This window comes from Centruroides sculpturatus, unplaced genomic scaffold (assembly GCF_000671375.1).
Source record: "Centruroides sculpturatus isolate CEXI.00-Female unplaced genomic scaffold, Cexi_2.0 scaffold428, whole genome shotgun sequence".
Classification (NCBI taxonomy): Eukaryota; Metazoa; Arthropoda; class Arachnida; order Scorpiones; family Buthidae; genus Centruroides; species Centruroides sculpturatus.
In genome coordinates, this window is record NW_019384614.1 from 461,139 (window position 1) to 477,662 (window position 16,524).

General features: G+C 31.0%; 1 protein-coding gene across 2 annotated transcripts in view; it reads right to left on the reverse strand.

Annotated features, from left to right (window-relative positions):
* Positions 1 to 11,421, reverse strand: part of LOC111625332 (cytochrome c oxidase assembly protein COX15 homolog) — a 33,376-nt gene extending 21,955 nt beyond the window's left edge. The window contains exons 1-4 of one of the 2 annotated variants that reach the window (XM_023368462.1): positions 11,255 to 11,421; positions 9,348 to 9,434; positions 9,118 to 9,266; positions 8,907 to 9,026 (exon numbers count right to left, since the gene is read on the reverse strand). In XM_023368462.1, the coding sequence (XP_023224230.1) occupies positions 8,907 to 9,026; positions 9,118 to 9,266; positions 9,348 to 9,434; positions 11,255 to 11,311 (413 nt within the window). In that variant the 5' untranslated portion in view covers positions 11,312 to 11,421. The remainder of the gene's footprint in view (positions 1 to 8,906; positions 9,027 to 9,117; positions 9,267 to 9,347; positions 9,435 to 11,254) is intronic. The other variant, XM_023368463.1, reaches the window with a different exon arrangement.
* Between the last annotated feature and the right edge of the window lie 5,103 nt (positions 11,422 to 16,524).

Genomic DNA, 16,524 nt, shown 5'->3' on the forward strand with positions numbered 1-16,524 from the left:
ACCGTTTCAACAAAGGGAAACATTCTTCTCCTCTATCTTCGTTTATTTTTCTTTCCTATAGTTTGATTATTTTTTATAAAAGCCGAAATTTTCTCAATCTACTTTAAAAGGTTTATGTTGCTTCCCTGCAGGGAGAGATTCAGAGAATATTTTCAAAAATATCACATAAGGATGTTAGTTTTATCCAGGGCTGTGGAGTCGCGTAAAAATCTACCGACTCCAACTCTGACTTTTCCTTATCATCCGACTCCGACTCCGGCTAAAACACCAAAACTCCACGACTCCGACTCCGACTCCACAGTCCTGCCAGGGCTGTGGAGTGGCGTAAAAATCTACCGACTCCAACTCCGACTCCGACTTTTCCTTACCATCCGACTCCGACTCCGGCTAAAATATCAAAACTTCACGACTCCGACTCCGACTCCACAGCCCTGCATTTAATAAAATTTATTAAATTTCATATATTTTTTATTTGCTCTCTACAATAGATATGTGATGTGCAAATGTTTATCAATTTGAGTTGGCATGTAGAAATCTGCCTGTCTACATGTCAACTTGTTTGGTTGACACGGCTGTGCGAATAGACTTTGCCTTTAGTTGCTTTATAGGCTATAAGAGTGATATTTTACACGTTAGTGTTAATTTTTCGATAATAAATTTTGGAATTTTCTTCATATAATTCTTCATTATTTTTTATTTTTTTGAATTTTTTAGATTCGATTCTCGTACCTTGTAACGCTTATAATATTTATAAAGATAATTTTTAACTTATATGCGTTTTACCTTGTTTTGGTCACGACAACAGACGTTCGACAGTTGATATACAAGTTAGATTTGTAAGATTTCAAATCATAATAAACATGTAAAAATGTCAGCAATGAGTTGTATTTTTCATGAGAAAATTATACATTAGTACAAAGTGAAATTGTGTGTAATATCCAGGGGCGTGCCGTGACATTTGATGACAGGGAAGCTGTGTTTCTATAAGAAGCCGACTTCCAGGGGCAATCAGTTAATTCTTTCTTTAAATGTATTTTTAATAGATTATTTATCGGACGTACTTAATAAATAAACAAGTTCAATATAATTACCTCCGTTATTAGATCCAATATATTCCATACGCCCTCTAAATGCCAATTCTTGCTTTGATAAAAACATATAACACCTATTTATTTAGATATAATATAACTATTAACCGTAACTATCTGGTTATAATTTTCAATATTTATTTTATATTATTTACTAATGTTAAATTCTATTCCGCTTCGATTTCCAAATTGCTTCAAATACGATTTTTCGACGAAGAATAGACGATTTTTCGTGTCTTTTGCCAGCTAAATTGTCAAGCCAATCTTATTTCATACACTAATTTCAATTGAAAATAGTAGGCGAGCCAACAAAACAAGTTTTGCATTTTTATGCATTTACGGAGCCATTTTATCGCGAAAATGTTGAACAAATCTCTTTTAATAATGTTTTCTTTTTCATTAAATGATCTCGAGCCAAAACTTTTTAAAAATAAATTTTCAATATCGCAATTACATTCCGAATCGCTAGCCACGATATAAGGGCTAAAATTAAAAATAAAATTATAAAAACTTACTCGGTGAAATAAAATGTGTGGTGGATATACATACCCGGTACAAAANAGCCTGCACACGTCTGGGGAGACTTTCCACTAGTTTTTGATAGGTGGCCATCGGAATTGACTTTCAGGCGTCCATCACAGCTGAAGTGAGTGCTGGCAGTGATGATGGTCGATGTGGCTGGCTACGTAATCTGTGTCCTAATTCGTACCAAAAATGTTCTATGGGATTTAGATCGGGGATCTGAGAAGGCCAGTCCAGTTTTTGAACACCCATTTCGTCAAACCATGCCTGCGCAAGTCTTGATGTGTGAATGGAGCAGTTATCCTGCTGGAAGAGAAATGGGCCTTCCCCAAATATTACCATAGAGTTGGGAGAGCAGCATTGTCCAGAATGTCCACATACATCTTAGAGTTCATGTTTCCAACCACAGGAACTAAGGGATTCAGGCCAAACCATGAAAAACACCCCCACAACACGATGCTGCCACCACCAAACTTTACAGTCAATACAATGCAGTCATATAAGAAGCGCTTGCTGAGAATCCACCAAACCCAGATGCCTCCATTGGACTGCCAGATTGTAAAGCGAGATTCATCACTCCAAAGAACACTTTTCCACATGTCCACAGTCCAATGACGGTGAGCTTTGCACCATTGCAATCGAACTTCACATACTGGAAAGTGATGTTCAGCTTGTGAGCGGCGGCACAACCATGGAATCCCAGGTTTTTTAACTCTTGATGAACAGTCCTGGTGCTAACACTAATGCCTGATGATCTTTGGAACTCCTGAATGATTTCAACCAACGAGGGTGTGTGATTTTGTTTCACTACCCTTTTCAGAGTTCTACAGCTGCATTCACTAATTTTGTTCGGCCTGTCACGTCATTTTTTTCCACTTTCACTGCCTTGACGTTTTCACTTCACAATTACATCACCCACAGTGGATTTTGGTTTCTGTAGAATGTCTGAAATTTCACGAAATGATTTCCCACAAAGATGGCATCCCACTATAATGCCATGATCAAAGTCACTAAGCTCCTTTGACTTACTCATTGTCTCACAAATGCATAAATATGACCTGACAAAAACCACTACCAACACTTTTATACCTTTCGGTTACACATCAGAGACCATCGCCTACCAGATCCACTTCTTTAGGAGGGTGTCCGGATACTTTTGAACAGATAGTGTATAATACAGAATAAAAAATATCTAAATAACTTTAATTCAAAATACAAAATAATAAACCAGTATTAAAAATGTATTTGTAGAAGTGTAAGCATATTTCTATCAAATTTTACATTTCAATTATATGAAGTGAAATTCAATAACAACATAAAAAAATTCATTGAATAATTAAAATTTTTTGAAAATAAATATTAATCAATTTATAAAAAAATAAAAAATAAAAACGATGTACTGTATTATTTTTCTCTATGAAAATAATAAAATGCAATAGTTTTACTTAATATGTATGCTCAAAACAAAAAATCAAGATGTAATATCCATCTAACAATTTTTTATTGAAGGACACAACTTATGAATTATCATCAACTCAAAAGATTAATTTGAGATATTGAAAGGATATACTCATATCATTATCTAAAAAGAATATGCTGCACTATTCTTATCCTGAATTTTAATGTAAAATTTTTGATCATATTTATAGTTTAATACTTACTATGACTTAAAAGTTATGATCTGATGAATAGAAGTACTCCTGCTAATCTGGTCATTTCTTGCACAGAGGGGTATCAGATTACTGAGAGTGTATAGACTTAAAGGTAACAAATGATTTGATTTGTTACCATTCAATACTGCTTCTTTTTGGGGGCAGATGAGCAATAATGCATTGACATGCAAATTACTATGCAAAAAATTAAAATCAAGTATACATGAAAACAGAATAAGTGACAAGTGACATGACTAACATTTTTGTGGAAATAAAAGTGCATATGCAATCACAGTGGGTGTGCTAGATAATTTGAGAGATTGGATTATTGAAGATGGATTAGCAAGAGTGTTATAATTATATTTCTCTACAATATTTTTATTCTTACTAATTCTACTCTGAAAAACTTGCAATCAATACAAAAATGAAAAAAATTGTTGTTGATGTGTTTCCTACCAGTGTTTTTATATAATATGCATGTCGAAATTCCCCCCACTGAAGGGAGATGGTTAGGATTAAGGCTTACGGTAAAGAATTCTGCTTCTATTTATACTATTTTAGATGCGGGTTTTTGCGTTTTAGATTGCGTTTTAATAGAGTACGTCAACAGAATGTACACTAAGAAGGGATTTTTTGATATTCCCCCCCAGGGGAGAGGGACAGAATTAAGGCTTACCGTGAAGAACTTGGCTTCTATTATATTATTTTAGATGTGGGTTTTTGCGTCTTTGATTGCGTTTTAATAGGGTACGTCAAGAGAATGTACACTAAGAAGAAATTTTTCGAAAAATCTCCCCCTCACGGGGGAAGTGTTATACATTTATAATAGATATATTTTGAGCCACAANCTCGGCTAGAGATTGGTTCGGTTAAGCTTTTGTTTAAGTAAAATTCCGGCTCTTTCATCAGGGTTTTGTTTACGTCCCCAATTCCCTAATCGCTTAATTATTTAACTACTTCTTAAGTAGAAATAAGTCGAAACCGGTTATTTTGTACTCGAATATTTGTAGTTTCAAGAAAATGTGTAAAGACAAATATTTATGACAAACGGATAATAAATCGTAAGTTTAAGGAAAATAAATTCTAGAGCTTTTTCTGTACCTGGTGCATCTCATTCATTAAATTTAGTTGTAAATTATGCTACCGAAGTAACGGTTATTTTTTTAACATTATACAAGAATTGTACACGTTTTTTTCTACATCCCCTTAAAGATGGGATGTACGAAGTCGTAATATCACCGGTTTAACATCGAAATCCGTGAGTAATATAAAATCGGAGAGCGGAATAAATATATCAAATATTTTAACGGATTTTTTAAAATTCCCGTCAACTATAAAGAAAATACAAGGGAAGCGGCGCATTCACTGCCTCCAATGACTGCATGCCACTGGTAATATCACCTGCCACGAGATTTTATTTTAAAAGCTTTTATATTATTATAAAACGGCAAAAAGCTTAAGTTTGTGGGCGTAGATGACAATAGTCACTATCCCCATAATATATATCAGCATCTACATTGCACGGTACATTAGTCTACCGTCTACACAGCGTAAAAGATTTTTATCGAAATAAAATAGCGAACAAAAGTTTTTTTTTTTTTAAATCTATTGTTAGATTCGGTATCTACAAATGTATCAGTGTGTTTAGTACAATACGAGGTCTGTTCAAAAAGTATCAGACCTTTGGTCGGCAAAAATAAATTTATTGATTTTGAGGTACAAAACCCTAATCCCCTTCAAAGTAGTCTTCTTGGTAGTGTATACACTTCTCCCAGCGTTCCTGCTATTGCTGGAAACACTGCTGGAACGCATCTTTTGGAATGGCCAACAGCCTGTCCGTCGCATTCCGCACAATGTCTTCTCTCGACTAAAATCGGGTTCCTTTTAGCGGCATTTTCAGCTTGGGAAATAGCCAAAAGTCACACGGAGCCATGTGGGGAGAGTACGGAGCGTGACGAACCACAGGAGTATTGTGTTTGGCGACGAAAGCCCGAATCAGATGCACAGAATGGGCGGATGCGTTATCACGACGGAGCTGCCAAGTTTTGATCGACCACAGATCCAGTCGTTTGCGTCGCACAGCATCGGAAAGACGACGAAGGACCTCCTGATAGTACTCCTTTGCGATGGTTTGGCCTCGTGGTGCGTACTCACGACACACCACCCCACGAGAGTCGAAAAAACTGTCAACATGACCTTGATATTGCTGCGGGCCTGCCGCGATTTTTTTGGCCTCGAGGATCGTCCCCGAAAGCCTGCTGAATCTTGGAATTGTTTACGCTCGGGTATCGCCAAGGTTTTTGGCAAAATTTGATGTAATATCGCTGCTCACGTTGTTCAGTCATTTTCCAACTTAGTGGAATCCGACGAGAGCTCGCTACATGTCCTCACTCATAGGCCGACTGCCAACGACTGACGCTTCCTGCAGGCGGGAAAAAATTCAGGGCTGTGCATGACTGTCCCCTCTACAACTCCACTGAAAGAGGCCTCCCACGCATCATTAGTTTATGCGGAAAAAATAAAAGTCCGATACTTTTTGAACAGACCTCGTATTCTTCTGTTGTGGATGGAATCTTGACTTTATCTATTTCAGCATCTGTTTTACTCTCTGAAACTTGTTTTTTTTAATGCATCTGAAACTTGTTTTTTTTTTAATTCATATTCTTTCTCAATCATTTTGATTGTTTCCATTTTTGATACGTGATAGAAGCGTCTACATTAGCTGATGAACTAATATTTGGTTCATGTAAAAGAGAAATAACACGCAATAAGATAGTTTTCAGATTTTGGGTTGAATTCAAGCGTTACCAGGAAAGTTATCTACTTTGAGAATCATCTGGAAGATGAAGAATCAATATGCAGATGTTTCCAGTGGCGCACTCACGATGTAATCTTAGGGAGCTGAGTTGAGCAGATAAAAATTTTCTAATGCGAATTCAATAAAATTCTCACCTTATGTGACTAGTGTTACCACCCGTCCGGTTTTCGCCCGGGAATCGACTCACTGTCCGGGTGAACTACTAGTTTTATCCGGGAATATCGTGCGCAACCTGTCGACCTTTTTTTTTTCTTTTGTTTTGCTTTTACGATTCGTATTCGTACACGTCTCCAATGTCCAATAAAGCTAAGTCAGCAGTAGTTATTTTTTCTTAATTTAGTTACTTACGTTACTCCTACCCAAGTTTCCCTAGTCCCTAACTTTAACTGATTTAGAACCGGCATGTACTGCACGTTATTCTTCGCATTGCAAAATGACATTGCGTATGCGTCAGGAACTTCTGTTCGAACAAACCACACCTGCCGTCCGGGTCCTATATGTGACCCTGATTCATAAGTAGTATAGAAATAGAAAATGCGACGCAATATAAATAAAGAAAGAAATATTAATTAGGAAAAGATTCTGGAAAGCTTTTTAGTGTTCCTTTCCTTGGGGGTGCCAGAACCCTTTCGCTATTCTCTGGGTGCGCTACTGGATGTTTCCATTAGGATACACATTTTGATTCCAAAAATTCCTAATAAAACAAATAGTCGGTGGACTGAAATGATAATTACTAGGCAATTTCATCCGTGCTTTAAAATATCCTTTTTCGTATATAGTGTCCGAAAATGGCCATTTCTCATTCAAACAGAACATTTTCATCGACTATCTTCACTAGAAAACCTTCGACGGGTTCTTTCTGTAAACTTTCTGTAAACTGTAAACAGAGCTACATCTATCACTATCCTAATTTATCTCCTCAACTCAACTCTTTCATTATTATCCCGTCTCGTATTATTCTGTATCTGTCCACCCTTTTCTCTTCTTCAGCATTTCTCTTTTTCGTGTACATATATATATATATATCATGTTTACCTCATGAATGACCAGCACTTCCTTCTTATCAACCTCTTACTCTAGCATCCACTCCATCTTGCTTTACACTCTGGTCCTCTTAATTAATTGCAGTACGTGTACAGTTTTCGAGTCACTTTTGATTTCTTCTATCTCCCTGTTGTATACAATGATGTTCTTTTCGCAACCCTCTTTACTTACATCGTGTACAATAGTTCATGGACCCCCCGACATTAAAGAAATTACTTTAAAAATTATGCAAATATTTTCTAATAGTTTATTCACATGACTAATAATTAGACTTATAAGAACAAATTCCTCGACCTCCTCCTTCCTACCATGTGCAATGGTGTACTGTACTTTTCGCGACATCTCTCTCCCTTAAATACTTTACACCTAATTAATAGACTGCCTCACATCTAAAACAAAATAAAACTAAATTTATTTATTAAGACTATATTGTCTTTTAATTACAACGGCGAATGAAGTTAAGTAATTCACTGTACTCTTTTTATTTTTTTAGTCTTGCTATTTTACTTTAGGTTTAAAAGACATTAAAATTCAAGAATCAAATTTAATTTACATAAGCAATATACAATTTAATAAGAAATTTAATTTACAAAAGCACATTATATAAATTATTATATACTGTAAATAAACAATTAAATATTATAATAAAATTTAAATTTGTGAAATATAACTTAAAATATGGGATAGAAACTAAAAGTAGTTAAGCATTAATAAAAATGTCTGGAGAGTTTTACAAGCATTAACAAAACTAAAGTTAGAATGTAGGCCTGTATCGGGCATTGCACCACTATTTTCTTTTCTCAATTTTACGCTTCGTAAAATATTAAGAAAACCTTTGCATTATTATACGAACAATATCCGTATTTCTCGCTACTAAACCAACAGAATTTCAAAATATCAGAAAGGGAAACATGGTCTTTAAGTACATCCATACGCGTTAATTAAATCAATCAAATTTATTTTATCATTAGAATAGTAATAGAAAAAATTCCTGTATAAGTTACTATAATGCGAATATTTAAGTACATAATCCATGTAAACTTTTGTTATAGTTTATAAAGAAATCTACGGGATTAATTTGTCAGGTATAATAAAACAAAATTAACAATAGAATAAACGAAATCTATATCGTAACAAGATCGTTATAACATTAGAAAAATATTTATTTTAATGAGATTTTGCTATTTATATATAATAATTAATTTAAACAAACATNATTTCATTTTCTTATTAATAAATCACTTCTAAGAACAAGTAAGTATAAATATTACAATAAATAACAAAACTTACAATTTTTTCATTATATGTCATTTTAATAATCTTATAATTTGTGGAAAGCTAAAAAAAATTTGGCTGTTGTGTATATTACAGATACAGCAGAATCTATTTATTATAATCATGGATATTATTATCAGTCATTTAATGTTTCCAGAATTAGCATGCCCCAAAACATACAGGTTAAAGTACACTTTAAAAACTTTTTTAGGGCAAGGACCTGCACAAGTCTATACATTAATGCAGTTCTTGTCTTATACATTTATCCTACTTAATGTTTTTAGTTGGTTATTGTTATCAATAAAGACAAGTTTAAAATGATTACAATAAGTGGATTCAATTGTATTTTATTTGGATTGTCATCTAAAAAAATTGCTATACTAGCCTCACAATAGTTTACATACTTGAAAAATACTACTACTACTGGTTTTTATTGTTTTCTATTTCTTCTTTCTTTAACAAAATTATCCAAAAAATATGTCTTTAATTTACTTCCATTAAACTTACATTTTATACTCAGGATACTGTTGATATTTTTTGAATTCTTCTTCCCATTGTACTTTCGTTAATGGAGGAAATTCTTTAAAAAGATGCCAATCCACTATAGACAGACCAGATTTTGTCAACCTTTAAAAACACTACATATTAATTACAGTTTGAAACATTATTTACAATTCATTTTAGAAACATTTTACTAAAATTTAAAACTTAATATTACCTTGTAACTCCACCAATTATCACAGTAGTAAATACCATTCCACTACAAGTAAGAAGCCAAACTCCAATCAATTTTGAAGATTTTGAAGGAATTTTTGTAATTGGTTGAGCAGAAATAAATGTTGTGCTACCTCTAAATAATCCATTGCCCTTAAAATATGTTTTAAAATTATAGAATTATTCTAATATTCTCATATAACCTATCATCTATGCACATAGTATTGTTCTTACCTTACTAAATACCTTACATTTTTCTTTTAAAAAAAGATGTTTAGAAACATATGATCTAATCAAATTATGATGAGTAAAACTATATCCCTAGAAATTAAGTAAAATAAAATATTTAATCATTTTAAAAAAACTTTTCACTAAAATAGTCACTTCATAGAATGAAAACAAAAAGGTTATTAAATGTAGTAAATGATATACAGAGGTTGTTCAAATGAAACATAGACAGGACCATATAAAATGTATGGTGTCATTGGTTATGTTAACAGGATTATGATGTACAAAGCATAATGACGAAGTTCCATTAGCTGCTATAGGAAAATACTCTTGCATTCAGACAAGTGTCCCAATGTGATACAAGTTTGCATAAATCTTTCAGATAGAAAGAAGGCTACCAGATGAACCATTCAGTTACAGCTGTTCAGCTGCTTGGACTTTGCTGACAGACTAGAATCTGCAACCTTTGAGAAACTTTTTAAAGATCCAAAAGCATGGAAACTGCAAGATGACATGAAGGCTTTAAGGCAAATGCTACTGAACCTTCCATTTGAAGCAATGCAGCATTTGCCTAACAGCCCCAATATGTCACCTTGCAGTTTCCATGTTTTTGAGCCTTTAAAAAGTTTTTGAAAGGTTGTAGACTCCAGCTGCTGTACTGCTGTAACTGAATGGTTCATCCAGCAGCCTTCTCTTTCCACATAAAATGTATGGAAGATATACACAAACTTGTTCTGCACTGGGACATGTGTGAATGCAGCCAATGCAACTTTGTTGTTATGTTGTGTATACTGTAATCCTGCTATAGTGATCAGTGACAGCATCATTTTACACGGTCCACTCTATGTTTCATTCAAACAAGCCTTATAATTCAAATCAAAATAATTATTAACCAAAATAATAAAATATAGAATGTAATTATTCTGTGATTGAAGTAGACTTTATAAGCTGAAAAAATATACCAATTTATTAAAAATAAATAGATCATTAGTAAATATGAATATTAATTTCTTATGTTTCTCTTTTCTGCTCAGTTTATTCACTTTTCTTATTACAATAATTTATGTTATATATGCAAAATTACAATCTTGCTGAATCAATAGAAGATATGAGTTAATCAGCTTGAAGCAGAAATCTGTCCTAAGTGCAATTCATAAGAAATCAAAATATCTGTATTATTATTGAATTATTTGGGGCTATCTATTACTTGTGTATAACTTAAGGGGGGTTGCTAAAAACACATCATTTGTCACATTGGAGACAGAGAGGATAGAGGCATTATCTATATGGATCTTTTTAGTGGTATTAGTGGCATATGAATTTCTTATAAGCCTATTTACTAGGTTTATAAGGACGTGAATAAACTATCAATTAAAAAATATTTGCAAAAGTTTCAGTCATTTCTTCAATGTCAGGAGGCCATAAACTATTGTATTATACAAATAATTAAAAAGGAAGAAGTTTGCCAAAAGTACATTATTGTACATAACAGGGGTGTCAAAAGTGGCTCAAAAACTGTACATTTAATTAATGAATAACTCTTTAATTACAAAGATAATAACTGAATGAAAGTAATGAAATAGAATACAGTATTGAAAAATGATATTTACTTTGGATTAATATAGAACTTTGAAACTGATATTCCATTCAAAGAATGTCAAAATGATTATATTTTTACATTACAATGCAATTCATAAATTTATAAACTACTTATTTAAATTCAAAATTTATTATAATGCATTATAAACAAAATGAATCTGACGTTTTAGAGTCTTAAATGAGTTTATTTTAGATTTAATTTGAAAAAAATAAACAATATTTCATTCAATTACGTCACAATATGAAACTAAACTGGATAATTATAAAGAAAACAAAATAAATTTAAAAATGATGTAAATTTATAAAATACAAACCAATGAAACTGATGACCGCGCTGTTATATTGCAGAATCTTAACAATTGCAAAGCCATTATATGAAAAACTGAATATTTCAGTTTAAATTCAAAATAAAAATATTTATTACTTTCACATTAATTTCCAAGAATCAACTTTCCCAAAACATGTGTCAGTTTTGTTTACGTTGATGGACTCCTATCGGTCAAACTTAGCATTAATTACTGTAAAATACACTTGTACAGTACGTATATATACTTTTATAAATCTAACATTATTTTTATAATTTGAGCTTTATATATATTTCTTATTTATTTATTTTATTTNAAATTTTAAACGTTAATTGTTTATTAAACTTTAGAATTTGTAAAAGTCATCAATTCTCGGAATTTTTTAAATTAATTGATGTTATTTTGAAATTGTTATATCTATCGAAACTCTTAAAATAACATCAGTTGATCTCGGTAATAGTGTTCATATCAGTACTTAAATGTATTGTTTTCTTATTATTTTAAGCTTATAACTTCGTAATATAGGTTAATTTTTGGGCTGAAATTTGAAAAAAATTGTAGACCTATAAATCCCCACTGTCGTCCGTCTGCCTGTCTGCCGTTCCTTAATCTCGAGATCGGAGTTAGATAGCTAAAAGACAAAACCACATAAGAAAACCTGTAAGGCAAGAGGCCCCGATTAACTATATATAAACTTCCGATGTAAACCGAAAGTCACGTTATTTCAATTAAAAAATTCCCCGAAAGGTGTTAAATATATGACCGGCACGACTCTATTGTTAAAGGAAAAGTATAAAATACAGGGGCAAGATAATACTAATTTGAGGTGGAGAGCATATATTTTAAATTAAATTAATTAAAAATATGATAANCGGAAAGTTTTCACTTTTTACTGTGAATATGCTGCAATGAATAAAACATTATTTAACTCATTAAGACTATAGATTACACAGAAAATAAAAATTAATTTTTACAAACGAGTTTGATGTTATTGAAAACGAAACTGGAAGGTAGCATCACTTCATGATAGCTTGAAATTTTTGTTGACCGGCTAAAATATACGATCTACGTAAAACAATCTATTAATATAAAAGTAGGCCTATCATGTAATAAAGTGAGAGTTATCCGATAATCGAAGTGTGCTTGTACAGTACTTACAACATAGTAAACTTATAAGAAGGGCCATAGAAAGGTCTATATGGGTAGAGTGGGCCCTTTTGCCCCCGTTTTTTTTTAACAAATTAAATACAAAGAGAATATTTCTTTATTAATAAATAGAAATCTTAAAGATTTTATTTTTTGTTAGAAAAATGGCATTAATTTATAGGGATAGGAACCACTACCAGCCCCTAAATTTTCTCCGACCGGGAAAAAATCCTCAGCTCCCCCCTTGATGGCCCAGTTTGAAGTTTGAACATTAAATAACTAGATTTCACACACACAAAATAAAGAAGAAAAGGAAAACAAAAAATAATCTAGTTAACGCTCTTCTTTACTGGAACTGTTTCTAATTAACCTACTAATGATGGGATTTCTAAGCGTAATGATAATATAATGTTTTCTTTTATTAAATATATTGAAGGTTTTTAAAAACCAAACAATGTTAATGAATTATAAATATATATTTTTTCATCTTCTTTTATTCTCATCTTCTTATATATTCTTATTAATTAAATATAGCCTATATACATTTGTATTTTTAAATACAATTAGCGATATTGCTGTAATTTAATTTAAAAAAGTATTTTAGAATATCATCTATAAAAATAAAATATTCATTATTATCCTACTACATGAAATATTCAGACCAATGCTGATTGTTTGAGACAATGACGAGTAGTTAATGAAGTTAATAGTTACTTAATGCAGCTTCATTTAATTCATTATTTTCTTTATAAATAATTATTTAAATATATATTTATTAATTCTTTATTGGATTTCAAATAATTAATAAATGTAATAAGTCTTGTTAATGAATATGAAATTTTTAAAATATAACACAGTATTACATCTAAAAGAAATTAATTATCATCTTTGTCGTTTACATGAAGGCTATTCTTATATCTTACAGTCTTTTGATATAGAAAGTGAATCATAGTCTCCTGAATATAATGCTCAGTCACCGGAATTAAACATCGCAATTTGCTATTTCGTCAGAAGTTTTGTTTCTGCATCATCTATGATCACAAATATTAAGAGGAAAAAGGAGAAAAACAAACCAACTGTAGCTTGTTGCGTGCAAATAGTTTACTTGCGAAGACGTTAAATATGGTTGTAAGGATTAGTTTGATACAATTGGAATTAATATAATAAAATTTATGATAAGTACCGTACTTATACAAATGTTATAATACCTTGCATTTGAAAATTTAGTTAAGCTAGTGTTATGCTTTTATCAGCAATGTTAATAGTATTGGAAGATTTAAAGATACGTTTATTTTAATATGCCATAAAATGCTTTTTCTCTTTAATTAGAAGAATTTTTTTTAAAGTTGACCGAATGATTGGCATGAAAAAGGTCTTGCTTCTACTTTCCAGGCGTTAAGAGGTCTTTTACACTTGTATTAAATTCTATCAGGCCCACAATGGTTCAGCTGAAAGTGAGGTATGATGACCAGCATATATCAAATTTCCCACTCAGACTCGAACTTTATAGAAGGGTTTTGTAGCATATTATATTTTATAAGCATATTTAGTAATCAAGTTAGTTTTGTATTATGCGTAAGATTTATTTGTAAGACTTTTCTTAACCTTTAATTCTGAGAATTATGTAATATTTATTTATTTTGAATAAACCTTGTACGCTTGTTTTCTTGGTACGTAATTAACGCGTAAAGGGCAGCTGCAGTCTTTAATTTTGTTGTAAATAATTATTGAAATTTATAGAGAAGACACATTGATTATAATATACTGTATTTAAAAGGTAATTACATATATTTTAATATCACTACCCACAAAATAAGAATCAAATTTAATCTATAAGAAGTTAAAAGTTTTCATTTTGATTATAAATTAATAAGGAGATGATTGAAAATAAATTTCTGAAAAATGGATCATTCTTAAATGATACTAAATAATGTATAGGCCTAAATTTATTATTTATTCTGAAATTTCGTTTTTTTTTCTTCATATTCAATTGAATTAATCAACCGTAGATTAACGATTCATAGGATTTTACGTTTGGGATTCATTCTCCTTAATGATATAGGCCTATACGCTATAACATTTAATTAATGCAAATTTAGTTTTAATTAAATCTAATAATATAAATAGATTCAATAAAACAGGTTAAACCAATTTTAGTAATATAATATTTAATTTTATCGTCTCAAATTTTATGATTTAAAAAAATAACAGATCTACTATAATTTGGTTAAATCATTCGCTACATAGACTGCATTATATTAATATTTAAAATAGTTAATCATTTCTTAATTTTTTCAGCTATATTTATAAAGACTTATTCAATATTTAATAACAAATTAACTTAGGCTATATGTGTTCTTTTCAGAGCCGTCGAGAGAGCATTGTACGGGGCCTAGGGGAAAATCTAGAGTTCCCCCTCTCGAACACCCTCGTTCTATTAAAAATTGAGTTTTTTTGTTTTTTTTTTATTGTAACTAGTTCATAAAATTTAATTTAATCTTTATTAAAAAAAGATACAACAGGCTTACAAATTTATAAACAAGCTATTGTTTTAAAATACTTCCTGATTTCAAGGTTGCATCTATTTCCTGAAACATTTCTCTTATTACAGACGTTATAATTTCCTGTGTGCATCCAGATCTAAATTATAGCTTGGCCAACGAGTGTGAAATTTGTTTAAAATAAACTATAACCAAACTTTCAGTCACAAGAGAAGAATGGAATGTGTGGGGCGAAGTTTAAAGCGGTGCTAAGTACCATAAATCATTGAGAATTGGATCCCAGACGTTTTCTTACTTTCTCAATCTATGCATTTCGTCATTCTATGACAAGTTGAGATAATGCTGAACGTGTTTACAAACTAAATCATATATTATCGTCTTTTACAAAAAAAATAAGGAAAAAAGTAAATGTAACTTTGAAAAGAAATCGCGTTTTCTAACATAAATATTCAAATATAAAGAAATTACAGAAATTATTATCCAAAAAACAGATATTTTAAGAATAAAATATAAGTATTTCGTGTGTTTTTCGTGTAATCTCTTGAATTTCCTAAGAATTCAACGAAGCGTATAAAATTCAAGTTCAAGCACAAACACTGAGGTCGTTGGAAGGAAGGAAAAAGCGCGGAAACTGTAGCGAAAAAAATCTCTCCGTTTATGCGATATCAGGGCATTTAGTTTTCTTCTAACGTATAGTTTGTAAGGAACATATGCCAGAGCCACGGATAATAAGTGGGATTTAAATATGGTTCGCGAAGAAAACATGGAACCATCTTTTCAACGCAGACGTATAACTACTGCTATATTAAATAGTTTACCAGAATCTCTTGTAGATCCAATATCCGAATTCAGCACGAATCAGCACCACTCGAATGATTTAAATGCGTTTCCTTCAGAATTTTCTACTAAAACGAGCATTAACATGTTAAGTTTTCAAAACAGAGGTGAGTTAGAATTGTAATTATTTACATATTCCTTTTAACAGATGAAAAAAAAAAATTATTGATTTATATGTATTTGATTATTATCAGTATACATAGATTTAAAAAATCATTTTAATTGTTAAAAATTTCATATCTTGAGGTAAACAGTAGCAAGAAAGTGTATTTTTTTAAATTACAAATTAAATTATAAAAATAAAAAAGGATAAAACATTCAACAGTTAATTTAAATAAAATTAAATACTGTATTTCTAAAATGTTATTTCTCCCTTTAATATATAAAATCTTAGTCTATTTTTATTTACAGAAATGTACTTAATTTGGACTTAAACTGATACAGATTAAACCTGCATCAGTTTAATTCAGAAATCATTTGTTATAATTTTTATTAAACATATGGGTTAGTCTTTTTATAAATGTTTTCATATCTTCTGAATATGTAAATTCATACAAAATTTTAAAATGCATAACAAAAAATACACACGGTTAAATAGATTTATATTGTGTTATGAATTTTAATTTAATCTAAATTTACATTTGTTTAAATTCTTATAGTTCTGGTTCACATTTTCTATGCGATCATCAAGTTTTTATTAATTTTTGTAGTTTAAATTTATGAACTATATTTTATTTACGGATGCGCTCTGATTCTCTCAGGACAGCATCAAAAAAGAAAAAAAAAAAAAAAGGA